Source organism: Kogia breviceps, chromosome 18 (genome assembly GCF_026419965.1).
Source record: "Kogia breviceps isolate mKogBre1 chromosome 18, mKogBre1 haplotype 1, whole genome shotgun sequence".
Taxonomy (NCBI): domain Eukaryota; kingdom Metazoa; phylum Chordata; class Mammalia; order Artiodactyla; family Physeteridae; genus Kogia; species Kogia breviceps.
In genome coordinates this window covers 48,018,692-48,045,768 of record NC_081327.1, presented here as the reverse complement: position 1 = coordinate 48,045,768, position 27,077 = coordinate 48,018,692, and the positions used below count along the sequence as shown (strand labels likewise).

The window sequence follows — 27,077 nt, the reverse complement described above, 5'->3', positions numbered from 1 at the left end:
CAGCTGGACCTGGTGTGAGCCATGGTACAGGGATTAAAGCCTTCTGGGCTTTGTCTGTGGACTTGGGATAATAATAGCAACAACGGTGAGACCCAACATTTATCGTGGGCTTACTGTATATTTTCACTGCCTCAATTTTCCTCATCTCTAGATTGGGAATAACAAGAATAGTAATGAGAATAATAAATGATAGGTAGCATTTATTGAATATTTTCTGCATGAAACTCTCTGTTCTAAGAGAAATACACACCCTGGTGTTGCTCATCTGTAGCCGGGGAATAATAATAATAATAATTAATAATAAATGATATGAATGATTTATTAAATACTTAAGGGATTACAGGCCCCCATTCTAAGTGATTCATGCATCTGAGTTTCCTTCACAGATGGACTGGGAATAATAATAAGTCATCATAGTAATTAGTGACAGCTAACATTTTACTGAGTGTTTACTATATGCCAGGTCCTGTTCTGAGAAGAACAGGCTAGACAGACAAGGGCCATCTTGCCTGGGTCCCCAGGAAGTCTCTCATACTGTGAAGGGAATCACTGACTGAAACCACCTGCCCTGGCCAGGCCCAAGAGAGACCACTTGCAGGAGTTATCTGACAACAGGAGGTCCTGGTAAGGAACGCAGAACTAACAAGCTACCACCAACCAGAAGAATTCGGGAAAGGTCAAAAGGAGACCAGGAAGGACCCTGAGTCAGAATGATTGGCCAGAGACAACCCGGAAACTCACCCCATCACCATAAACCCTGAGACTGAGAGCCCATGGCAGAGCAGTTCCCCTGGGTTCCCTCACCCTGCTGCTCTGCCCCTGGGCGCCCCTTCCCAATAAAGTGTCTTGCTCTGTCAGCACGTGCGTCTCCTCGGGCATTTCCGGGTGTCGCACAGGAGCCCGCTCCCGGGCCCTGGAAGGCGTCCCCCTTCCGGTGTGCCGGCACTCTCCCCCGCGCCTCGTCGCCTCACTCCGCCCCCACCACACTGGCCTCCTCCAGATGCTCTTCACACTCGACAAGCTCAGTGCCCTCCACAGCCCTTGCAGGCGCCATCCCGTCTGCCCAGCGCCCCTTCGCCCAGACACCTACGGGGCTCACTGCCTCGCCTGCCGCCTCACCTCCCTGCTCAGGCACCACTACCTCAGTGAGATCCTCCCCGACCCTGCTACTTAGAATCCGGGGCCTACCGTAGCGCCTGGGACACAAGCAGACATTCAGCAAATGCCTCTTTAACCCGCACGTGCTTAGCAGGTGGCAAGGTGCCCTTTGGAACCGGGTCCCCCAGGCCAGCCTCCTGAGCAGCTGACATCCTTAACAGCCCTGCAGTCCGAGGAGACTGGGGTAAGGGCACCCCAGATGACGACACAGCAGGGCAAAGGCCGTGAGATGACAAGGTGCTTGGAGAAGGGTGGAAAATCAGCTGTGTGGCATGAAGCAAACGTGTGAGGGTGTGAGAGGCGAGGCCAGGTAGGCGGGCAGGTCCGAGGGAATCTGCGGGTAATGCAGGGACTCTGGGAGGCTGGGATTTTACTCTGAACCACAGGAGACTGACAGGACCTGCAGCGGGTTTTGAACACGTCCCTTCTAGCCCTTACTGGTAAAACAGATGGTTCAGGAACCCCAGATGAGGCCGTGGAGATGGAGTGGCCTTGACACCCACCCAGTCATTGAGCTGTCGGGAGCGTTTACTGAGCTCCCGAGGCCTGAGCCGGCCGAGGGAGTGGGGGGCGGAGTCCGGCGAGGCCCCGCCCAGACTTCCTGAACCACTCCCCCTTCCCCCGGAGAGAGGAAGGGCACGACTCCCACCCCCAATGACTCCTGTGGCACAGACTCAGACGGGGAATTGGAGGATGGTCCGCAAACGTCGCCTTTACTTCCGGGCGGGCCTTGAAGGAAGGTGGGGCCGGGTGGGTCCTACTGGCCTAGGGGGGCGTCAGGGCCAGCTCCGCCGGCGGCGCCAGGTCACCCTCGCTGGGGAGCTGGGGGTCGGCCTGCGGGGGCTGGGAGTCAGGCTTTGGGGCCCTGGTGCCCGCCCACGCTGGCCCGCGCCGCCCTTTCCCTGTCCCCACCGCCCCGAGGACGCCCTGCACCCGCACACCCCTTCTCAGAGGGGCTCCGGATCCCAGATCCCGCCCGCTCTGTCTCGGCCAGTCTGGCCTCCATCCCGGGCTCTCTACCTCTCCGGCCCGGTCCTCTGGGGTGGTCTGAGTCTGGGCGGGGACCTGCCACCGGACTTTCTCCAGCTCCGCCTTCAGCCTGCGGAGAAGGGTTAGAGGAGAGGAACAAGAGAGAGGGAGTGTGGAGGGGGCACAAGGAGGGAGCGACTGACACACTGAACCCTGAAGACTGTAGAGAAGCCCCGGCGGGAGGAGAGCCCAGCCCGCGGAGGCCCCGCCCTTTTGGGAGGGGCAGGAGGGGTGGTGTTGGCGGGGCGGACCTCGGTCCCCCGCTCCTCCTTTCCCCGCCTACCCGTGTTTGAACTGCCGGCGCTCTCTGGACCTCGGGCGGAGAGCGCAGCCGCCGCTCCACCGTCTCCAGCTTGGTCCGCGCCTGCCTCTCTGCGGGTGGGCGGGGCCGGGAGCTCCTGCCCGCCGCCCCGGCTCCCGCCCCGGCTCCGACCCCTCCCCGCGCAGGAGTCCCACCTTCGGTGAGCAGCTGTTCCTTGCTACTCTGCGGGGCACGGATCTCCCAGGCCAGTCGCTGCTTCAGCATCTGTGAAGAGAGAGAGGAGCCCTGTCCGTCCTGCTGTCCTCCTGGCCCCTCCTCCTCCGCGCCTCTTTGAAAGTCCTTACTTGAATTAGGGCGTTCGTTCGTTCATTCAGCTCTCCGTTAATTCAGTGTGCAGCTTTTGCTGTGGCCGGGCGCTGGCAGAGATGCTCTCCCCCTCAATCACTCCCCATGTCCCCGCGTACCTTAAACCTCATCTCTTCCCACTCTCTCATCCCCCAGCCCCACTATTTGCTCTTCCTCAAATACCCCAGGAAACTTCAGCCTCCCAAGGACATTGGCACTCAGATACCCGCATGGCTTCCTCACTTACTTCCCTCGTGTCTGTGTTCAGATGACACCTGCTCAGAGAGGGCTTCCCCGCTGGCGTTACATGATCTATCTACTTATTTTCTTGTTTAGAGTCTGGGTGTGCATCTCCTTGCTCCTAACCAACTTGGGGACAGCAAAGACCTGGCCCCTTTGGAATGCTGCTGGACACTTGCAGAGACATTGGCCGAACGAAGGAATGCCCTGACCATGTCTGGTTCAGAGTTCCCATTTGCCACTGCAAGATAAGCACTCTATAGGCAAGTAGGAGGGAGGCAAGATCAGCAATGGCTACTGCAACACTCTGGGCGATGGATGCTGGGTGTGGCAGTGGGGGATGGTGAGAGGTGGTTGGGTTTAAGGTAGAAGCTGAAGGACTGATCTGAGGCGGTGAGAGGAAGAAAGGAGTCAAGGACTACCCCTCAGCCTTGGGCCTGGGCAGTAGGTGGACCCTGGACTGATCAGCAGAGACACTGAAGCCGGGGGAGGAGTGGCTTTGGTTGAGGCAATGATAATGGCTCACGTGGAATTCCCAGGGGTCCTGGTGCTGGCCTGTGAAATCCTCCAGACGTTCTTCCACATGCAACCTAGGGGCCAACATCCAGGAACGAGAAAACACATGCTAGGACTGACACCCAGCCTGCCCCAGTCCAGGGGTTTCTCATTCATAGGCCTTCAGATCTTTGCCTGGTGCTCCCTTGCTAGGAGCCCCTTTATGGGCTTTATGGGCTTCTTCCTCCACGCCTTGCTTCCAACAGCACCACTTCCAATAAACTCTCCCTCATGCAAGCCCCACTCCCATTCCCCACACCGCGCCACCCCAGCCCCTAGACACAGGGTCACCCCGGCTTCCTCTGTCCCTGACTCTCTGTGATCTGAGAGTTATGGATAGAAATGTGTTCCACGTGCCCTGCCAACATGTACTTCCTGGGGAAGGAAAGAGAACCCTCAGTTATATTCTGTGAATGAGCCACCACTCCTTCCAGCAGGAGGGGGGCTGGGAGTCCTCACCCTCCTTTGCTCTGAGCAAATGTGAACCTTTACAGGCCTCTCTCGACACTACCACCCTGTCCATTCTGTCCCCCATCAAACCACGCCTTCCCAAGAAACCTCTGTGAAGGGTACAGTAGTTTCGTTTCATAAATTATAAAGTCCTGGATTGAGGCCTGGATCTGCTATTCCACTGTGATCTTGCACAAGCTAGTGAACCTCTCTGGGTCTCAGTTTCCTCATATGTAAAATGGTGGTACTGTCATTGCGAGGATTAGTTGATAAATGAACATAAACAGCTCATCAGACAGTGGTAGGTGTGGTGTGGTTAAGCACATATACACTTTAACTATCTATCCTCAAGTTTTCCCACATTATTAAAATCATGATGTGCCAGCATTTGAGACTTCTGGTCACAAGAATGTAGAGGTTCAAAGGATGGAGAGATAGATGGATAGCTGTCTGGATGGATGGCTGGGTAAAGAAATGAACGGTTAAATGGATGATTGGAAAGGTGGAGAGAAGATGAAGGAGTGATTGGACGGGTGAAAGATGATTAGATGGAAGGCTGGAGAGATAATGGCTGTCTGTCTGGATGAAGCATTGGATAGTTGGAAAGATGTATGGATGGATGAGGGGGACGGTGGGTGGATGGGTGGGTAGGTGGACGGCTGGGTAAATGGGTGGCTGGGGCCATAAATGAGTAGACAGATAAACAAATAAATGGATGGTAGAAGAGCTGGCTAGCCAATAGGGGGAGACTTAGAATAATACCAATGGATGAATGTGTTTGATAAAGAAACTAGCAATGAATGATTAAACGAGTTCAGTTTAACACCACCACTTCATATTAATGATGAACAGGGGTGTCTCTTGTCTAGCTACTCGATTTTACAGAAAGGAAAAATGAGGAGTGTGTGTCCAAGATATATTTGCCCTAGCTCTTGCCCGCTCCTCCTTCAGGCTGGGGAATGAGGCGGGGAAGGGCTGGGCAGGACCTCTTACCTCCGAGCCTCACTTCCCTGCCTTTGGCAGTGCAGCTGGAGGGTCCTCGGTGCTTCTGTGGGGAGAGGAACCAGGGGGCTTTGCGAGAGCTCTTGAGAAGTCAGAGTTGGGTAGAAGCAAGGGGCCTCACATCATGCTGTGCATTGGAGGGCCCCGAGGGACTTCAGTGCGGACTCCGAGTCCGATGGCGGCCAAGGGAGAGATCTGAACAGAGAGGGAAGCACCCTGACTCTGGTGTCAGGGGGATTCCTCTGGCTGTCTGAGAACTTCAGGCATTTGTGGGGTGATGGGGTAGAATAATGAGGACGAAGCAGATGGCAAATACCTTTTGCTTTTTTGCTCAAAACCTCCTCCAGGTGCACTTTCTCTCCATTCGCTGGAAAACACAATGACACTTTGAGTCTCCAGGGGCCTCATCCTGTGCCCCGACTGCAACTTCATGCAAAGGGAAGGCGCAAGGTCACACCGAAGATATGAAACAGCCTCAGGGGAGGAGAGGTATCTCCTCATCAACCGTGCACCCATCTACCGCTGGGGACCCTCCTGACCCGGCTTTCCCCGCTCGGGGCACACATTGCCTGTAAGTGCCGAAGGGGTGAAGGACTGCAGGCCTCCCTTGTGTAGGATGCCTATGGTTTATACTGAGGGTAGAGATGATGAGAAATACAAAAGTACACCATGCCAAGTAGACATAAAGGCTGCAAAGAAATAAATCAAGCAGGGGAGTGAGAGAAGGTGGTATTCTATTTTTAGCGGGGGCCGTCAAGGTAGACCCGTTGGGGCGAAGTTTCAGCTGAGAGCTGAAAGGTGACGTGAGCTAGCACGAGGCAATGTCGATTATGTAGGACGAGAGGCTCTCAGGTGGAGGGAACAGCCCTTGCGAAGACCCTGAGGTGTGCACAGGAACGTCAGCGCTGGTCATGAGGTCTCTGGGTCCCTCTTGTGGCCCCACTTACAGGAGTCCAGGTCCCTAGGCAGGGCCTTCCAGGGAGCTTGGGCTTCTCCCAGTTCCTCGCTGGATTTCATCTTCGCTGGGTCAAGAAAGGGAAGAAGACACGGTGTGAGCGCAGCCTCTAGCCTTGCTGTTCTCTCACAGACCATGACACAGCACACTCATCTTCAGACAACCTGGAAGGGCCTGGATCTCATAGAAGAGGAAGTGGAGGCTCTCAAAGCCCAGGTCCCTCTTGGGCAGCCAGCCGTCTTCCGTCCCGGAGCTTACCTTGCTGAAGCTCATTAATCCGGTTAATCAGGTCTTCGACCTGGGGCTCTAGGCCTCCCTCTGCAGAAGGAAAGAAAGATTGAGCCAGAGAAGGCAGATGCCTGGCTGTCTAAGGCAGAAGGAGGGGGGCGGGTGTTGCCACTGTGTCTGAATGCAGGGCTTGCATTCTGGGTGGGAGAGATGGACACTAAACGAGGATATTCATGATGTCAGTGCTGGTGGCAGGAAACGCCGGAAAGGGAAATAACGTGAAGCAAGGGGCTGAAGGATGAAAGGGTAGAAGGTGCCTCTTGAGATGTGCAGAGGCCCCAGATGATGTGGAGGAAGCCAGCCCTGCAGTTCTGTGGGGTGGGGAGGGTGGGGTGGGGGACATGCCAGACGGACGGACAATAAGTGCAAAGCCCCCGCAGCGGGGCTGAGTGAGGCGCACCCCCCAAATATATGGTCGAGCGGTCTGCTGTGGCTCGTGTGGCTCCAGTGAGCTTGTGGAGAGTAGCTGGAGGCCAAGTGGGGAAATGGGAGTCGCAGATTGCCCAGGGCCTCCTGGGACGTGGTAGAGGCTTCTACATGGAAATCTGAATGTGGTGGGAGACAAGGGAGACAAGGGAGACACCCCCCACCGCCCCATGAAAAGCCTGGTGGGGTGGGTTTTCACTTCTGTCCACCTGGACTCTGGTACTGACCTCATATGAGATATGGGGAAAATGCCACTTTTCATCTTGACAGCTATCAAATTCTCCAATGACAGGGAGATCAACTGTGTCTTTAGAGCGTCATCGCTAACTTCTCACTGTCCGAATTTCAGTGCTCCATACGGGGAAGCCCTCCTCGTCCCTCTCTGGCTTCAAGGTTGGAAGCAGAGAGTTGAGATAAAAATCTGTCCAACCCTCACTGGGTCTCACTACCAGCCTACGAGACACTCTGGAGTTAAGTTCAAGTTCTGGATTTCCAGAGGCCACCAACTTCATCTCCTGTGACTTCCAGGAGACTGAGTGCTCTCCGAGGTGCTGATTATGACACAAATCCCTGGGGTCTTTGTTTTACTGGAGACGGGCAGAGTCCCTGCATTTTCAATCACGCAATTCCTCTGCCGAAGTTTGGTCTAGGCAGCAGCTCCAATGTACTTTTGCATGTGGCCACAGAGTCAGGGGAAGGGGAGGTTCCCCTTTATTTGGAACAGACCAATGGATTGTAGTATTGTAAGCTGCTGATGGACTGGGGGGGATCCAACCTCAAACATGGCCAGAACTCTGCCCCAGCCCTGTTGTGGGTACTGGATGCCGGCTGGCTCCCAGTCTCCCATCGACAAGCAAAGCAAGGTGCAAAGCTGTTTGCATTGCCATTTGTATATAAAAAAGGAAGGCAAAGAATTCACACCCAAGAATGTATTTTTTTAAATGTCTAGAAAAATACCTAAGAATTTAAAAATAGTTGCTGATGGCCTATGGATCAGGGAAATGGATGGCTGGGGTGTGTGTGTGTGTGTGTCTGTGTGTGTGTGTGCGCGCGTGCACGCCTATGAGTGTTGGAGGGTAGGGTTTTCCATCCCTTTATACTTCTTGGATTTTGAAGTTGTGTTTTTGGTTTAAAGAATTAAATTGTATAAGAGGGAGAAAATGCAACGGGATAACTTCCCAAGGTTGTGAGTTGAGGGGGTGGGTTTGAACCACATCTTCCTGACTCAAAAGCTCAGGCTAAGCCTCAGACGCGAGGAGACACGTGACCTTTCTGCAGCTTCTTCACCATTTCCAGCAACTCTTCAGTCTTCTTTGAAGACTTGGTCTGACCTGTGGAGATGCAAATCAGAATTACAGCATCCAGTGACAGTGAGAGGGGACTGAGGAAAGGTCCAAGCTAATCTGGGCAGGGAGGAAGAAAGCCTCATTGGGTTCTGAGGACACGCCTGGGATGAACCAAAAATAGGCTGAGGGGCAGCTTTCCAGTCAGAGCAGGGTTCCTGCAGGACCCCTGTCCTTTTTTTTTTTTGGCTGCACCACACCGTTTGTGGAATTTTAGTTCCTTGACCAGGGATTGAACCCAGGCCCTTGGCAGTGAAAGCATGGGGTCCTAACCACTGGACCACCAAGGAACTCCCAGGACCCCGTCTTGTGTCTCTGGGGTTGATGGTGTGTGCTAGATGAATCAGGACCCCTAATGGCCATTTCTTCCTGAGAGGTCAAAGAACACCACAGACATCCCTTTAATGAAAGTCAGGTGTGAGAGAAGGGGATGTACTTTTGTTGCTACTGTTGTTCAAAATCAGTATGAAGTTTTAAGCAGTGCAGTAGGACAGAACAATTTCACTAAAATCATTATAGGCCACAATGTGCAAATTCTTATAGAACTGATGGGTCTAGGAAGTGGTTTACTAATGGCTGCTAACATCCACGAAGGACAACTAGATATTGTAAGCCTCCTGATGGAAGAACATAGCACCACCTGTGAAGGGTTCTACTCCCCTTAATCCCAACCAGAAAAAACAACACTAAAAAGGAAACTTCCACCTTTGTCACTTTTGCCAATGGGATAGGCAAAAACAGCATTTCATTTCAAACTTTCTGGTAGGAAATATTAAAAACGTACTCATCTCCTCTGGATCAGAAATTCCACCTTAGACATTTTAAGGAAATAATTAAGGATGGTGGGCAAGATTGTTCCATTGTTCATAATCTTAAAAGACGGAAGCAACTTAAAGATACCTTAGCTGACTGCAGCACATTCAGAGGATAAAATTCTTTGCAGCCATTAAAACTCATGTTGTAAATCAGGGGTTCTTGGGAATTCCCTGGAGGTCCAGTGGTCTCACTGCCGGGACCTGGGTTTGATCCCTGATCAGGAAACTAAGATCCCACGAGCTTCGGAGGAAAAAAAAAAAATCAGGGCTTCTTGACCTAAGCTTATTAAATTTTGTTGAAATACTTGGTGGTATGTTCACTCTCTTTACACCTTTTTGTCTTGCCTGAGATCTTTTACAAATCGGTATGTATTAATTTAATTTTGCATAAATCTCATTGCTTTTCTCTGGTATCATTGGTTGGTATGTCTCCTCTGGAGACTTTTATGTTCTTTAAATATTCTTAATATTTGGAATGAAACAAAAAAAAATTAAATCTACTTTCATACCAGAGGGAGATATTTGTGATTACTTGTTTTGTTTTTAATATTATGAAAATGTCCAAATGCACGTGAAAGTAGAGAGGATACCATGATGAACTCCAGTTTACTCATTGTCCAGATATGACAATCATTAATATTTGCTTCAGCCGAAAAAAACATATTTGCTTCAGCTGTTTTTCTTGTGCTAAAGTATTTTCAAGCAAGCCCCAGACTTCATGACATTTCATCCCTAGATACTTCACTGAGTCTCAACTCAAGAAAAAGAAAATCTCAACTACTAGAAGACATTTTCTTAGATGACTCCAATCCTATAGTCACACCAACAAGATCAGCAATCATCACTAATCATCGGATCATTTATATCATAAAATGCCCGCAACATATGTGGTTTCCCGATTGTCCCCATATGTCTTTCACAGCTGGCTTGTTGAACCATTTCTGTGAAAGCTCCATCTGTGTTTGTCCTCTCCACTGCATTTATTTTTTTATTGCAGTAGAGTTGATTTACAACGTTGTGTTAGTTTCTGCTGTACAGCAAAGTGAATCAGTTATACATATATCCACTCTTTTTTTTTTTTTAAGATTCTTTTCCCATATAGGCCATTACAGAGTATAGAATAGAGTTTCCCGTGCTTTACAGCAGGTTCTTATTAGTTATCTATTTTATATATAGTAGTGTGTATATGTCAACCCCAATCTGCCAGTTTATCCCTCCCCCAACCTTATCCCCTGGTAACCATAAGTTTGTTTTCTACATCCATGACTCTACTTCTGTTTTGTAAATTTGCATCCATTTGTACCCTTTTTTTAAGATTCCACATATAAGCAATATCATACAATATTTGTCCGTGTTTGACTTACTTCACTCAGTATCACAATCTCTAGGTCCATCCCTGTTAAGGCAAATGGCATTATTTTGTCCTTTTTTATGGCTGAGTAATATTCCATTTTATATATGTACCACATCGTCTTTATCCATTCTTCTGTTGATGGACATTTAGGTTGCTTCCATGTCCCAGCTATTGTAAATAGTGAACATTGGGGCACATGTATCTTTTAGAATTATGGTTTTCTCTGGTATATGCCCTCAGAATGGGAGAAAATATTTGTAAATGAAACAACTGACAAGGGATTAATCTCCAAAATATACAAACAGCTCATGCAGCTCAATATAAAGAAACCAAACAAACCACAATCAAAATCGGGCAGACCTAAACAGACATTTCTCCAAAGAAGACATACAGATGGCCAAAAAGCACTCAAAAAGATGCTCAACATCACTATTAGAGAAATGCAAATCAAAACTATAATGAGGTATCACCTCACACCAATCAGAATGACCATCATCCATAAATCTACAAACAATAAATGCTGGAGAGGGTGTGGAGAAAAGGGAACCCTCCTACACTGTTGATGGGAATGTAAATTGGTACAGCCACTACGGAGAACAGTACGGAGGTTCCTTAAAAAACTAAAAGTAGAACTACCATATGATCCTCTCCACTGCACTCCTAGTCCTGGTCACACAGTAAGATCATAGGTGATCAGTAAATCTTTCAAATAGTCCAGCTAACATCTTGACAAAAGTTTTAAAAAATCAATGTGACAAAACAAAACAGCCTATAGAGCATGAACCCCTTTGAAACACTTTATTTTGAAATAATTTCAGACGTATTGAATACATAAAAGTAGAAATAGGCCACAGTGCTATTTGCCCTTGTATCATATTTCCCATTTGTGAGCATTCCTACACATAAATTGCAGACATCATGATCCATTATTTCTTAACATTCCAGTATATATTTCCTATTTATAAGGGGACTCTACCAGGTAACTGCAGTATAATCATCAAAACAGAGATGTTAATATTGACCAATATTAATGTACGATCCTCTGATTCCATTCAGCATTTTTCCTCTTATATTTTAATATTTAGCACTACTTACATTTTCCTTTTAAAAAAATTACAGAAATGCTTCCACCTCTACACAGCCCCCCAAATCCAAGTCCCTTGTTGAGAGTCACCAGTTAGGCCTTTAGCCTTCAGACATTTTTCTAAGCAGCACACATAGGGCTGTAGTTGAACTGCCTCTTCTTTTTTTTTTTCTCTCTTTTTTAATCCCAACTTGCTTTTCTCTCATAAGAATATGATCCCTTTTGAAGCTCTCTCTCTGTTAATGAATCACCATCTTCTCCTTTAAAAATTAATTTTAATTAATTAAATTAAATTGGAATTTAATGATTTTTTCCTGCCTCTTTAAGAAAAAATGTCCACTATACAGGCATTCCACCATGCATGGATATACCTAAATTTAGTCATTTCCGTGATTGCTTCTGTATTTTGCTTCCATCAGCAACATTCCAATGACCCTGCTTGGTCCACACATCTGTGTACTCTAAGATTACCAAGCATGGTGACTGAAGATATGAAAACACCAGATATACTTTTCTAAAGCCAATTTTGATGGGTTAGAAATGGTAACTTGATATGCTTTTCAACTTTCTCCATTGCTGGCGAAGTTGATCATAACTTCCTTTTTAAAAAAAATTTGATAATAATAGTCTTTTTTTTTTTTAAGCACAGTGGCAGCTACACTAAGTGCTTAGTAAGGAAGATTTATTGGCATGTGTCTTATTTCTTGTTGAAAGCTTGCACTCAATGCGAGGCCAAAATCTAAGCGAGCTCTCAGTGTTAGTTATTTCATTATTCATGCAGTAAAAAAATTACTGAGCACCTACTATATGCCAAGCAGGCATTGTTTCAGGTGCTGGGAAAACGGCAATAAACGGTCTGTTCTCATGAAGCTCACATCCTAAGACAGACAGTATACAAGTGCATAATTATTGTTGTCACCTGCATAGATACATCTGGAAAGATGCAATCCAATGTGTTTATTAATATGATGGTTTAAAGAGTGTGTAGGAAAGGTGGTCAGAGATAAATGAAAGGAGGGCCAAGAGTCGACAACAGGTGATACAAAGTGACAGGTACATGGGTATTCATCATGCTATTTTCTGTGCTTTGGTACATTTCGAAAATTTCTATAATTAAAAAAAAATGCTAGTGGCTAACAGGGGATCATTGTCTTGGGAGATTTTCTTCTTTTGGCTAGACTGCAATTTCCAACTCCCTCTAGGAAAATTTTGCCTTTCCTCTCACTGGGGTGTGGGGTGTCAATATCAACAAAATGCCCTGGAGAATTTTCTCCTAAGAAGCCGTCTGTGGGAGTGGCCATTCCCAATTAAGATTTAAGAGTCCATGCGAAGAGTGATATGGGCTGGGTGTGAAATGATGATATCGGGGAAGTACTGTTTATTTTCTTAGCTATGGCAGCAGTTGGGTGGGTTCTGTGGGACGATCCACCCCCCTCTTTTGTTTGAAGAGATGCATACTTAAGTATTTATTTAGTCTATTGTTTACTTTAAGATACGTAAGCAATATAGCCAAAAAAGTTGACAAGTTAATCGAGCTGCTGAGAATGTTACTTATTTGCACTTTGTTGAAGGGCTTTTTTTTTTTTTTTTTTTTAAATAAAAGGCTTACAGTTTTTCTTCTTTAAGTACTGCTATCAATATTTCATTATTGTAAGGGGACGAATTCTCCCTTCCTTCCACCCTGGCTGTCAGAGGCCCACTTGCCCTCACTACCTTCAACCTCCTCAAGGACTCGGGGCGACGGCACTTCCGAAGGCTCCACCTTCCCCGCCATTTTCCAACACACGCACGACTGGCGTGCCTGCGCTTCGGACGATGATTGGTTAAAAAAAAAAAAAAATCACGCGAAGGCAGACAGGCTGTGCAGAGCGCACGCGTCCAGTGCGTGTCTGTGCGTCAGTTGACCAGGGTGAATAGCGATGGGCTTTCAGCTCCCGGGAGGGGACAGCCCAGAGCCCCCGAGCGACAGTTGGCGCGCACGCGTGCACCGTGAGGCCTGCAACTCCAGGTTAGGGAAAAGAAGGGCAAAACTAGGGTCTTGGTCATTGGCGAGCGAGTGCTGCGTGCACGCATGGAAATGACAGGCAGGTCTCGCCCTCTCCCTCTCTAGGATGCCGTGCTGTGCAGGTTGTGCAAGTCTGGGACAGATGTCCCTGCGCTGTGTGGTGGTACGCAAACGTTGAGTCCCTTTTCGTTCACGAATCCTCACTTACCAGCCTATGAGAGGTTAGGTATCTCCATTTCATGAGTGAGTAGAATGAGCCGTGGAAGGTAAGTGGATCTATGTAAAAACTCTGGATCTCAGCCACCATGTGAAGTCAGGTGCTTTGCCCCGGGTTACACAGACAGATAGATGCCGGAGGCCATCTTCTCATTAATATTAGCAGCAGCCAACACTGATGGGGGTCATTTTTGACTGCGTAAAGATGAAGTACATGAAGCACAAAGGGATGTCCTTATGGGGATTGGTTTTAGGCTTTTTATGTGCAGTTTTTTTCTTTAAAATATCTTCAGGCCGTTTCTGGGCACCGGCTGGTCCCGCATCCCAATTGCGGAACCCCCGTGGGCCACCCAAGGAGACCTTGGCCAGCCCTGGACCCTCAGGGCTGAGACCCCATGGGGGAGGCAGAGCCCTGGTGCAGGACACAGGGTGTGGTGCCCAGGACTGGAGGGGACGGTCCCTGACAGAGGCGGGAACACCATCCAAGGGAAGGAGGTGTGGCACACGGAGGGGAAGAGGGTTTCCCCAGAGGCGGAGGGCCAGGAGGGAGCTGGGCGAGCAGCCTGCCCCCCTGTGGGCAGCCACACTGCCACCCATCTCTCATGTGTGGGCAGCCCCCCAGATCTTGCTCCACTGCCCGGGGAGACAGGGACTAGCCACAGGCACCACCACCAGCAACCCCCCCCGACCCCCAGCCCGGCCTCGGTCCATTTCCAGGGTGGAGACAGGAAGTAAAAGCCAAAGGGGGTGTTTCCCCGCCCGGCCCAGTCTGGGAGCTCTGCCTCTCAAGGTCCAGTAAACAGGCCGTTATGGGGAGCCTGGTCCATGGAGGCAGCTGGGGCTGCTGGGGGTGTGGAGTACTTGGGTGGGTAACGAATGAAGAGACGATCCTCCTCTTTCTTCACCCAACGTAGGAGTTTGGTCACGACGAGGATGGCACCCGCCTTGGTCACCAGGGGGCTGAGGCAGGTGTACAGCTCAAATTTGGAGGTCACCTGGGGGTTTGAGAGGAGACGGGGTCAGCTGGGCCGGAGCTGGCCAGGCCCGGTGCTGTCCGCCCCGCCCCGGCCCCATGCCTGTCCCGTCTGGAAGGTGCACCTGGCAGCAGCTCCGCCTTGGTGCTGCCTGCTCACTGGGCTAAAGCGGGTAAGCTGATGCTATTGTATCATGAGTGGAGCAAGGGATCAGCGAGATCTAGTGGCTTCAACTGGGTGATGCTGGCTCTGTGTGTGTGTGGATGTACACTCTCTGGACCTCAGTTCACTCATCTGTGCGCTGGGGATGGTAACAATGCTTAACATTTAATGAGCAATGGTTGTATACAAAGTCCTGTTCTACGCTCCACACACCTGTTTTTATCATCTGTAGCCTGGATATAATAGGAGGATTAACACAATTTAATCTTCATACCAACCTGAGAGGCTTAACCTGACCAGGTCACCAGCACCTTTCCACATCACCTCTCTCTGCTCTCCCCCTTGCTCTCTCTGTTCCATCCACTCTAGCCTCTCCTTGCTGTTCCTCAAACATAACCAGACTCAGCCTCACCTCATGGCATTTGCACAGTCCTTTCCTTCGGCCAGGTGTACTGTTCCTGGAGATACCCACACGACCTGTGACCTCCCCTTCCATGTGGCTATCATTTCCTGACCACCCGATTTAAAATCCTGGGCCTACCAGATCTTGTTTTTGAAGTACCATCCTCCACTGAAAGGTGCAAGGGCTCATTGGACAGATGGCCAATTTTAGAACGGGCACAGAGAAAGTACAAAATGAGCTTGGAATATCTTGTGCCAGAAAGTAAGAAGTGCTTAAGCAGTCATGCAGACGTGTCAAAAAGATACAGGGGCCAGTCTGGCTAAATCATGGCTCCTGCTGGCTAACTCAGAGACAATTTGAGCACAAAAATAAATGAAAGGAAAAGATTTTAGCTCATTGAATTCAAGAAAATTCCATAATATAAAGTTCAAAATTCAACAAATAAATAGGAGCAGGGAAAGTTCTTCCATACAGTAGAATCTCAACCAATAAATGAAGTTATGATGGAGTTAGAAAAGTAGAGACAACTGTCAAAGGCAAAAATCATTAATGGATATTAAAATTAGTGGATGTAAATATGGTGAAAAAGAGAACACTGACATAATCACCACAAGATATTTACTAATTACAGAGGGCAAAAAAACCTAACTTTAAACTGGAGAAACCTGGCAGATACCACCTTAATGAAGTGATAGAAGTTACCATCATCAGTGGGACACAGTGACACTGTGGTCCTCCTGATATGAAGCAGAAAAGGACACAACATCACTTCTGTGATATACTTGCCCAAAATGCATGACTTCAATTTAGTCTTGATAAAATATTAGAAAAACCCAAGTTGAGGGACATTCTACAGACTAACTGGCTGGTACTTTCTAAAAGTGCCCAAGTCACAAAAGACAAAAAAAAAAAAAAAAAAAGACGGAGGAAATGTTCCAGAATAAACGAGACTAGGGAGACACAATAAATACATCTAATATGTGATCCTGGACTGGATTCTGGACCAGTAAAAGGATATTAGTGGGACAAGTGGTGAAGTCTGAATGAAGTCTGTGGATAAGATGTTATTGTACTGATGTTAATTCCCTGATTTAATGAGTTCCTGTGGTTATGTTAACATCTGGAGAAACTATGTGAAGGACCTATTTAAAGTAACTTTTTGCAACTTCTTTGTAAGTCTAAAATTGCTTGAAAAGGAAAGCTAAAGAAATTTTTTTAAATTAAATAAAATTCTCAGCCTAGAACAATGCCTGACACATAACAGGCATGCAAATAAATGATTTAATAAATATGCACTAAATAGCAGAATCTAGGGGAAAGTGCCATTTCCAGTGGAGTCACGTGACCAAACTCCCTGAAGCTGACCTTGAATAGACCCATAGGAAGTGAGGACAGGAGCCCGGAAGAGACCCCAGGGAAGGATACACCAGGTGGAAGGCACAGTGGGGGACCAAGCCTGTAGTGTTCAAGCGTGCTGGGAACTCATGGAGTCAAAGCTCAACTGGTACCTGCAGACACGTGGGCGGGGCTCATGGGAAATCGGCGAGCACAGCGATGGTAGATAACGGGGCCTCTTGAAAGTCAAAGACACTCTACTGGTGGCTAACCAGCAGATACTCTACTGTAGACTGGTGGTTTATCTACAAGTGTCAATGCATGTGTCTAAAAAGAAGAAAACTTAATTTCTGTTTGATGTGAAGAACAAATTCAGATTTGGCACTTTTGTGTTTTAAGTGCCTAAGAATGGAAAGAGATGATTAACGAGTATTTAAGAAATTTAAGATCATGAACTGGGAGAGTCCTAGGCATAACTGCTAAGAATCTTGGAAACAGAAAATGAAGTTGAGTGTCTGTCATACAGTTTCCTTAAGCTACAATGAACACCATCTTCTCTCTGAAAGAAGACAGAAACTGGGAGCAACTGTGCATGGTAATTTTCACTAAATTCTTCTAAGAATATTTACCTTGTTTACAACTGGATTCATTTATTCCTTTTACTATTGACTAGAATACTCCAGTCAGAGACAGGAATTTTTTGTGTAAGTGTAATTTCAAAAATGTCCACATGATGGCAGAAGATCCTAATATCTGGAAACACGTTATTGAATGAAATTCAGATAACTTTGTATTTCAATTTTACCTAAAATAGTATGCGTCTTTTCATATTTCTACTAGTAATTTTCACACTTGTATTGCCTGATAGAGACAGTTATTGCTACTTAGAACATTTAAAATGTTTTCACTAATTTTAAATTTTAAAAATAAATTTGTTTTCCTGGAAAAAAAACCCCCAAACCACCAGACTCTCTACTGGTTGTTTCTCTGGTATTTACCAGATGGTTACTGTTGACCGAGGGAACGGTCAACAGAATGATGGAACTGAAGGTTCTGGACACTGAAACTGCGGGGTTTCACAGACACACGAGTGGCCAGGACACTTCTGGAGGCAAAACCGCAGCCCAGGCCGAGGCGCGGTGCACTTGAAGGAGGCTGTCACAGCTGGAGGGGATACAGGGGAGGGAAAGAAGGCTTGAAGTGGGGCAATTAACTCCTTCAGCGCCCCCCACTCAACTCACCCAGGCCAGCAGCGTCTCCTTCTCAGCCACGTGGTAGATGAGGCGCAGGGGCCGGGAGGCGTTATGGAGGCGCGCATGCAGGCGGTGGTACAGGCCGGACAGGCGCTGTCGTTCCTCCTCTCTGCTGTACGGGGCCTCCAGCTCGGGGCTGCAGTGATGGATGAGGGGGGGGCGGCAAGGTCAGTCTAGGGCTTTCTTGGCTGGCCTCTCTCCCCTCAGTCTAGGGAGTTCAGTTAGGCTGAGCCTCCCCCGTTAGACTGGAGGCTTTTCAGGGCCTAAGCTCCCCATTAATCTCGGGGACTCCTTGAGTCCCGGGGCCCTCCTCTCCATTAGAACAGGGGATTTCTCGAGGTTGGTGGCTGAGCCGTCCGCATCAGGCAGGCTCCTTCTATTGCATCTCTCTAGAGCACGGCTGGCTCTCTCTCCAGACTCGTGTCTATGAGTTGCCGAACCTTAGATAAGTCTTCCCACCAGGCCACTTGCCTGCAGGGTAGGGGCCCACCTGGTAAACTGGGGCAGCTGGCGGTGATGGTCGGGGATGTCCAGCGGCTTATAAAGGAAGTGCCGGAGGCCGGCGGCCTCCACAGCCTGCACACTGTAGGCCGAGGCGCTGGCCGATGGGGTGCTGGAGAAGCTGGCGGCCTCCCTGAGGGTGCGCATGGCCCCAAGGGAGTGCATGCCGTCCTCGACCAGGCGCCGGCAGGTGGCCATGTCGTGGAAGGCCTCGGGGTCGGTGCCAAGCAGCAGCAGGCAGACGGGCATGGCGTCCAGGCGGGCCACGTAGGCGTAAAAGAAACCATCGGGATTGAAGCGGGGCAGGCACACAGGCGCCCAGGCCTCGCCCGCCGCAAAGGCCGGGGCCCCCACCCAGTCCAGCAGCAGCTGCAGGTCGGCTGGGTCCAGCCGGCACTCGGCCAGCACGGTCCGCTCCTGGGCTGCTGTCACCAGGCGACCGCCAACCGCCAGCACCGAGAGGGCCAGGCCAGGCGCCGTGCAACGTCGGAGCAGCGCACCCAGCGCATCCCGCAGCGGGCGAGCGAGAGGGACGCAGCGCACGGCGCCCAGCAGCAGGGCACCTGGGTCCCGCTCCACACTGTCCAGAAGCCGGTCTAGAGTGCGCTCCGAGCCGGCCAGCAGGCGGCGGAGGTCGTAGTTCTGCTTGCGCGCGAAGATGCGGGCCACGCTGGCACGCGTAAGCGTGCTCACGATCTGGGCGTGCACGGCCATAAGCTCCCCCCGCAGCTGGGCCGCCGACTGAGGAGTCCTTGACACGGCCACCAGCAGCAGCGGGCCCTGCTGTAGGAACACCAGCTTGTGGTCCTCTGCGGGAGGGAAGGGGCAGCGGGTAGAGATGCGTCAGTGGTGACATGGCGGGGTCCGGTGGGGCCCTTCCACCCTTCCCGGGAAGGCATACGCTCCTGGTCCGAGCCCACACGGTCACTCTAGGGACACAGCACCAAGGTAAGGACAAATGGGGGAGTTTGGACATTTGCAGAGACATGATGGGATGGGCGAGGAATCAGGCACACAGCATGGAGTGAGCAAGATGCGGCAAGGACTAACAGAGCTAGAAGGACACTCGGCCAAACGGCCCCCAGACTCACCCTCTTAGGCAAGAAGGAAATACCCAGCCAGTTACTTAGATCCCAGTGAGTTAATCACGCAAAACCCAGCGGGACCAACAGACAGACAGACCCCTTGGACAGACAGACGCCTGGCCAGCCTCCACGCACACTGACTCACTCCTGACTAGCTGGAGAGTCCCCCAGGCAGCCAGCCAGCCAGAAAGAGCTACTGCCAGCCAGACAGCTACAGTCCAGTCACCGTCACCTGTTCTGCCTCCCGCCCCTTTGCTCACCAGCATAGATGGCACGAATGGCGTCTCCTGCGCTCTGCACAAAGGACACGAGCGCTGTCATCACGCCCATGGTAGTTGACAAGGCCTCCACGCTCCCATACCGCGAGTAGATGGGCTTGCCAGCCTCACTCAGCACAAACACGTGCTTCCGCTGGCTGCGCCAGACCTCGTCGCTGGGGTCCCCGCCCTGGCCCCCTGAGCCACTCTCAGGGCCACCCACGGGACTGTTCTCAGAGGCTGCAGGAGCCCAGAGCCCACAGGTGCATGGTGGAGCCTCGGACTGGAGCAGCAGGCCGCGTGGCTGGTCCTCGGTCTCGGATCCTGAAAGGGAGCCCCTGGTGAGTCATCTGCCCGTGGACTCCCGTTAACCCCATGTGCCCACAGACCCACCAAATCCCTACCAGCCCTGCAATGACCCCCCTGCTGCTGACACAGACCCCCAGGTGTCTCCCCTGCCCCTCAGTGACGCCCACTAACACTTAGGTTTCAACGAGCCCCCTAAAACTCCAATAATCCCATCTTACTGTCATTACTGAACCCTTTATATCCCTACGGACTAATTATTCCCCTTTCAATAACTGCCATTCCCAAGTCTTCAAAGCACTCCACTGCCTCTGAAGGATTATCAATAGCTTCAGCTTCAATGGTTCCCCCATTAATCTCTGACCCCTCATTTATTTTCCTGGTATCGACTCACCCCTCAATAGCTACCATTATATCTATTAACATCTGCGTCTTTGAATGTGCCCCCCACTACCCTAACCCGTTATTTATTCTCACTGATGTCCACTGATCCTAATGACCCCACTGACTCTCCCAGTCTTGCTGATGATCACGAATCCAAATTCTGCCATGATTATCTACTAACATCCGGGTCTTTAGGACCCCCTCACCCCCTATTCATTCCCAATGACCCCACTTTAACGTCACTGATACCTGGGTCTTCAATGACTGCCCCGACCCACAATTTAATCTACACACAATTTAATCTCCATGTCCACTGCATTCCCAAGAATGACCACCATTAACCTCCACTAACATCCAAGACTTCCAGTGACCTCCACTGACTCCCCTGACTTTTATTCTCATTGATATGACTCCCTTTTATTCTCACTGATATCCACTCCCCTCCCTACAATAACCACCATAACATCCACTAACACACAGGACTTTAATGACCTCTGTCGCCCTTCGCCATGACCGTCATTAACATTCACCAATGAAATCCACAATTTCATTGCCCTCTACTGACTACCCTCCCATTTATTTTAGTTGATGGTCCACTGATCCCTAGTGACAACCAGTGTTATCCGCTGGCGAACTATGTATCAATACTTTCCTCATAAAATCCCAATGACCTCATAGTCCCTCATTTTCTCATTGACAGTCCCCAAGTACCTACTCTCAATACTTGCCAACAAGTTCTCAAAGACGCCCCCCCCCCAATTACTGATTTTCAGTGATGTGTACTGATCCTTCCCAATGACCCCATTAACACCCACTAATTCCAAAGTGGTCAGTGAGCACTCATTCCGCAATGACTTCCGCTGATCCTCCACTCTATAGCTTTACACAGACACCAGAGTCTTCAAAGATCTTCCTACTGGTCCTCTGACTCTCCAGATAATTTCACTGATGTCCACTGTCTCCCCATCAATGATCATCATTAACGTCCACTAAGATCTGGTTCCTTGAAGACTCCCTCCAACGACTACCATCAACTCGTCAATGATGTAAATACTCTGAGCGCCCAGTGGCCCCCACTGATTCCCTTTCCCACCTCAATGATTTAAAGACCCCAAAGCGGTTAAAGGAGGACTGACTTTTAAATAGTCCCCATTTGACCCTATTAACTTTTTTTTGGTCATTCACTGACCTTAACATCCTCAATCCCTAGTGCCCCTCTTTAACCCCAACGGATCCCTTTCTGATTCTTCAATGACCTAAATTCATACCAACTCCCCAGTGAACATCCATTGACACCCACTGATTTCTTTTTCACTCCTCAATGATTTAAACTACAACGTGAGTACACAATGACTTCCCACTGACCCAAGCTATGGTTTAAACTACTTCCCCGAGTCCCAAAAGGCTCCCCTCTGGTCCCCCATGGACCTCCCCCAACAATAACACCCCGTGGGGATTTCTTCCAAGACCCCAGTGAAGGGAATGCATACCTGTTTTCTCCACGCTCGCATCTGCAGTACCGGGTAGATCCCTGCAAATCCCTTCACCGTCTCTAGTCTCCTCACTGGGGAACCGCATCTCCTCCAAGTCCTCCGCGTCCCCGGGGGCTGGGGCAGCAGTGCCTCCTCCGGCCTCCATCTGCACATCCCTGTGGGGGAGGGGAATGGAGAGTGACCCGCAGCAAAAGAAACTTCTTAAAAGCTGTTACTGAACCTGGCCCCCTTGTACACACTCCTGGGGCTCGTTTCCCCTCGAGTTTCAACAGGATGAGACATTCAAAAACACGACCACATACTTGCAACCTCCAACACTTTCCGAAATGGGAGGCTCTATCGAGCCTCTGGAAATAAAGATATATAAACACCTGTTTTAACTCCGTATCTCAATTGGCCAGGTACCATTACTTCCCGTAGCCGCGGAAGCATCACACTTGCGGGTGTGGCGGCTGTCTTGCCACACTTCCGGGTGCGACGCGGCTCTGAAGACACTTCCGGTTGCGGACCTTTATTCGCTCGCTGGGCGCCGGACCCCTCTCTCCCGCCTCCCACTTGTGTTCCCTCACCGTAGAGAAAGCGCGCGCCACTCCCGGATCTACGTCGGATCTGGCCTGGAACCCAGAGCCCCTTCTGCCCTCGTTCCCACCGCACCCGCACCAGCGGCTAACAGGGACGAGTCCGGGACACTTCTTGTACCCACGGTTGCCGGCGTGAGGGGGGCGCGGCTCACGTTCAGCCAATCCGGAGTACGGAGGGCGGCACTGCTTCCTTTATGGCCCAATCAAGCGAAGCCGGCCCCCCCTCCGACCGTTCCGCCCGCATTCCGTCGGCTTCGTATCTCCACCAATACTGTGCGTCGGATTGCTATTGCACCCGCCGATCCCTTGACTGACATCTCTCTGGACCCAATCGAAGTTTCGGGCCTATTCCTCTCTTCACTGGAGGAAGTTCGCAGCCTAGGTCATGATAGATGCCCGTGCCTGGTCTATAGACGCGCTCTCCAGAATTGAGGCAACTTCACCCTCCTTTATCTACCAGGAAAGGCAGAGGCGTGAGGGTGGAGGGGAGTCTGACAGAGAGAAAATGATTGACGGACAGTCGCCGCTTCCAATCGGAGTGCCGTGCGCAGGCTGGCCAGCCTATGGGACTCAGCTTCTCTGGCGAGAGGCGGGCCTCTCAGATGTAGGAAGTATTCATGGGTGTCTGGGTATTCAGGCAGGCAAAGGGCTTAGCGGCCTCTGGAAAAAGGCAAGCGCAAGCCGTGGACATGCTCATGGCGCAGAGGGGTGAGTTTGCGAAGGCAATGTGTAGGCTGACCAGGGCCTGCCCAGACCGGCAAAAGGCCGAGCTGACCTCACTTCCCAAGATAGGGCTCTGTGGGCGGAGCCATGCAGATTAGGAGCCCAGGCCTAACTGGGGTGCTTGTGGGCGAGGCTTTGGGAGCCTTCTGAGACCTCGTTGGTTGAGGAAAATGCCCCTCCGGCCTCTGAGCGCCACCACTGGCTGGACGAGGGTAGGGCAAGATGCCCGCCGCTGGGATCCGCCCCCGGGAGGGTGTTTAAGCTAGTTTAGAGGAGTGCGCGGTCCGGATGATCCAATCTTCTTTTCCTGGGCTGCATCAGGCGGTCCTACCCGACAAATTTAGTGTGAGGGTGAGCGCAGATATGGACAGGCCTGCTCTGGATTCTCCTTCTTTGCTCTGAATGTCTCTGCCCGCGACTCCTTGTCTCTGAGCCTCTTTCTCTGTGTCTGGATGTCTCTTTGCGTCTGCATCTCTGTCTCTCTTCCGATGTTTATGTCTCCGTGTGTCTGTGTGCCCTCCTTCCTTATCCCTTCAGCTCTTTTTATGTCTTTTTCTCCAGGTCTTTGTCTTTCTTAGTCGTTCTTCAGTTTTCTCTCCTCCAGGATCTCCCTTTCTCTCTTCCTCTGTGACGCTCTCACTTTGCTCTCGCTTGATCTCTGGCTTCCCACTCTTTGCCCTTTGGTCAGCCGAATGGAGCTCAATGAGGCAAAGCCCCTGAGGACCAGCCTAGTTGGAACCCCGAGCTCCACTGCCCACAGGATTCCCATTTACGTTGAGGAATCTTAGGAGAAGTTGACTCTCATTGTTACCGAGTCCAAGCTCGTTCTGCTCGCCGCATGACAGACTAATAAATCAAGAGAGGATGACAGGCTAATAAATCAAGAGAGGAGGTGTTGGGGCAAGGAATAACAACTTTATTTGGAAAGCTGGGAGTCTGAGAAGATGGCAGACTAGAGTTCTAGAGAACCGTCTTGTAGGGGGTCTGGATGCGAGTTTCTTTTTTTTTTTTAATTTATTTTTGGCTGAGTTGGGTCTTCGTTGCTGCGCACGGGCTTTCTCTAGTTGCGGCGGGCGGGGGCTACTCTTCCTTGCGGTGCTTGGGCTTCTCACTGCAGTGGCTTCTCTTGTTGCGGAGCACGGGCTCTAGGCGTGCGGGCTTCAGTAGTTGAGGGTCACGGGCTCTAGAGCTCAGGCTCAGTAGTTGTGGCGCATGGGCTTAGTTGCTCCGCGGCATGTGGGGTCTTCCCAGACCAGGGCTTGAACCCGTGTCCCCTGCATTGGCAGGCGGATTCTTAACCACTGCACCACCAGGGAAGCCCTGGGTGGTAGTTTCTTTTATAGAACAGAGAGGGGGCAAGTGAGGAGGTAAAGTAAAAAGCCCATATGTTTTGCAAATATCTTATGGTTTCACCAGACTCAAGGAGGGGGTATATTAATTTCTTCTTTCCTGCAGTCATTCACCGGTGGCTTGGGTCAGGATGTTTCCCTGTGAGCTGAACAAAGGTATTTTAGTTTAACATTCAGGCAGAGGGGGCAGGGTTACCTGAGACGGGGCGGGCGTTATCTATGCTTCATGCTATAGGCAACATCATTTTAGTGATTAACTTGTAACAAAAGCAACAGATATCAAAGGTTAAAGTAAAAGAAACATATCTAATATGGAGTCAGATTTGTTATTCCCTATTACAACTCCCCACTGTCAACGTCCATTCCACAGTCTTATGGGAAAAGGGGCAATGACCCCTCTGGCTACTTCCTGCTAAATAGGGGTGATGTGAGTGATTGTAGAATGGAATTGATCAGCCTTGGGCTGATAAGAATATTCTATTCTAGTCTAAGAATAGTCCTTAGAATCTTTGGTAGATAGGACAATTCTCAATTATTTGAACCTGATGAAATCCCTCAGTCCTTCTGTTGTCTAATTTGTAATTGGACTTGGGGGTTTTGGTTCCAGTTTCTATACATATCTATTAATTTTAACTTTCCGACTGTGCCATAATTACAATAGATTGCTGTGTTGTTCAGTTGAACAAGATTAAACACGTAGGTTGACCCACCCTCCTCCAGCTATAATGAAATTGCAATCTCAATATTTATCTTTTTTGAAGAGCAAACCTAAGTCTTCTAAGAGTTCACAAACCCATTGCTCTCTAGGCCTTTCGGGAGTTGGGCCATTTTCTGATGACAGTGGTGCTGCTTTAATCTGAGTGTGATAAATCCATGGCTTTTCTCCAGCTAACTTGACAGATGAGTGCATGGTAAGTAATACCACATGTGGTCCTGTCCACCTTGCAATCAGCTGAGCTTCAGGCCCTTGTTCTGTCCAGGTTTTAAGGAAGACTCAGTCTCCGGGTCAGAACGGATGTAAGGTTACTTCAGTTGGATAGGCAGACCTGTTGGAGGCAAACTCATGAAGAGAGGTCAGTATAGTTCCCCAAATTTTAACCTAATTAGCAACAGCTAGATCTTTCAGAGCGTTTACAGGTTCCTTGGTCCAGGTAGACACCTGTAATGGCCTACCAAAAACTATTTCAAAGGAGCTTAATTTCAGCCTGCTTCTGGGAGCCCCTCTGATCCACAGCAGGGCAGTTGGCAGAGCCTTATCCCCAGTTAAATTATTCTCTTGACCTGTTTTAGCAGTGCTTCTTTTTAATGTATGATTCATTTTCTCATTTTTTTCCTGTTGATTGTGGTCCCAGGACGAATGTAACTGCCCATGAATTTGTCGTGCTTTAGACATCTATTTGTTGGATTATGCTAGAGACAAAAGCAAGCCTGTTATCACTTTGAAGGGTGTTAGGCTGTCCAAACCCGGGGATAATATCCTTAAGGAGGGCTTGAACCACTTCAGAGACTTTTCCTGTCCTGGTGGGTTATGCCTCCACCCATCCTGAAAAAGTGTCCACAAACAGTAGCAGATATCTGAAATTTCCTGCAGCTCAAGGCATTTGAGTCAACTTTATTTGCCTGTCCTCAGTGGGGCAGGTTCCTCTGTGTTGGGTCCCCATCTGGGGAGGCCTGACAGCAGTCTTTGGATTATTTTTAGCCCAAATCATGCAATTCTGAGTGACTCACTGGGTGGTTTTTTTGTAGGTTAGGCCCCATTATATACTTTTATTTTTATTATTATTATTTTTTGCGGTATGCAGGCCTCTCACTGTCGTGGCCTCTCCCGCTGCGGAGCACAGGCTCCGGACGCGCAGGCGCAGCGGCCACGGCTCACGGGCCCAGCCGCTCCGCGGCACGTGGGATCTTCCCGGACCGGGGCACGAACCCGTGTCCCCTGCATCGGCAGGCGGACTCTCAACCACTGCGCCACCAGGGAAGCCCCCCATTATATACTTTTAAATCCATCGTAAGGTGGCATCTCTCCCGTGATGGGCACTATTATGAATGTGCTACAGCACAGTGTCCAGGAGTGTCTCAGGAATCAAAACAATTCCCTGTGCACTACATTTCCAGCCAGGTGATGTGTGGTCAAGAGTGAAACCCCACTCTTCGGCCCTCTCCTTGTCCTTTTCTGAATACACTGCCTGGTATTTTGACAAGTCAATCTGTGGGAGAAGTGATCCTATCATGGCTTGATTGTTGCCTTCTTTGCTCCCTTCTTTGCAGCTTGGTCAGCTAACCAGTTGCCCTCTATTATATGAGTTTCCTTTTGGTGGCCCGGGCAGTGCATTATGGCCAATTGGGAGGGCTTATGGACTGCTTCTAACAGTGAAACCACTAGATGGCATTTCGGGGGGGCTCCGAGGAGCTCCGGTTCTTTATGTCTCAGCACAGAAAGAATTAAGCGAGAGGCAAAGTGATAGATAAGAAGTGATTTATTAGAATAGGACACTTGTGAGGCTTACAAGTGGGTGGGTGAGAGGGTGCTGCACCCTGAGAACTTAGTGGGCTACAGTTTTCTAATCAGAGGAAAAGTGGGGAGGGGGAGAAGACCACCTTCTTCCTCATTCTGGAGTAGACGTCACAGTTCCATTATCAGCTCCGCCTCCAGGTTGGGCAGGGGAGTTTTCTCGTCCCGACATGGTCAACCCAGGGCTGTCATGGTGCTGTGGAAAAGTGATCTCAGCTCTCAGTACAATGAG

General features: G+C 49.8%; 2 protein-coding genes and 1 long non-coding RNA gene across 6 annotated transcripts; 1 reads left to right on the top strand and 2 right to left on the bottom strand.

Annotated features, from left to right (window-relative positions):
- Positions 1–303: 303 nt before the first annotated feature.
- SYCE1L (synaptonemal complex central element protein 1 like) lies at positions 304–13,080 on the bottom strand. Its single transcript, XM_067020107.1, has 12 exons — positions 13,020–13,080; positions 7,979–8,041; positions 6,255–6,314; positions 5,989–6,063; positions 5,358–5,408; positions 5,033–5,084; positions 3,881–3,964; positions 3,561–3,624; positions 2,644–2,713; positions 2,471–2,559; positions 2,179–2,257; positions 304–1,992 (listed from the first exon to the last, which is right to left on the bottom strand). The coding sequence occupies exons 1-12, from the start codon at positions 13,078–13,080 to the stop codon at positions 1,964–1,966; spliced, it is 777 nt and encodes a 258-aa protein (XP_066876208.1). The 3' UTR covers positions 304–1,963.
- Positions 11,006–23,020, bottom strand: MON1B (MON1 homolog B, secretory trafficking associated). 3 transcript variants are annotated; one of them, XM_059043739.2, is made up of 6 exons: positions 22,250–23,020; positions 21,678–21,835; positions 19,501–19,821; positions 18,145–18,964; positions 17,643–17,790; positions 11,006–14,522 (listed from the first exon to the last, which is right to left on the bottom strand). In XM_059043739.2, exons 2-6 carry the CDS (start codon positions 21,823–21,825, stop codon positions 14,313–14,315), a joined length of 1,647 nt encoding a protein of 548 aa, XP_058899722.1. In that variant the 5' UTR covers positions 21,826–21,835; positions 22,250–23,020; the 3' UTR covers positions 11,006–14,312. The 3 variants fall into 3 exon arrangements, with proteins under 3 accessions (XP_058899722.1, XP_058899723.1, XP_066876207.1); XM_059043740.2 differs by having other exon boundaries at positions 22,052–22,992; XM_067020106.1 differs by having other exon boundaries at positions 22,341–22,992.
- Positions 22,659–25,227, top strand: LOC136793100 (uncharacterized). 2 transcript variants are annotated; one of them, XR_010837907.1, is made up of 3 exons: positions 22,659–22,969; positions 24,440–24,489; positions 25,141–25,227. It is a non-coding gene; the product is annotated as an uncharacterized lncRNA (long non-coding RNA). The 2 variants fall into 2 exon arrangements; XR_010837906.1 differs by lacking the exon at positions 22,659–22,969 and adding an exon at positions 23,270–23,335.
- The last annotated feature ends 1,850 nt before the right edge of the window (positions 25,228–27,077 follow it).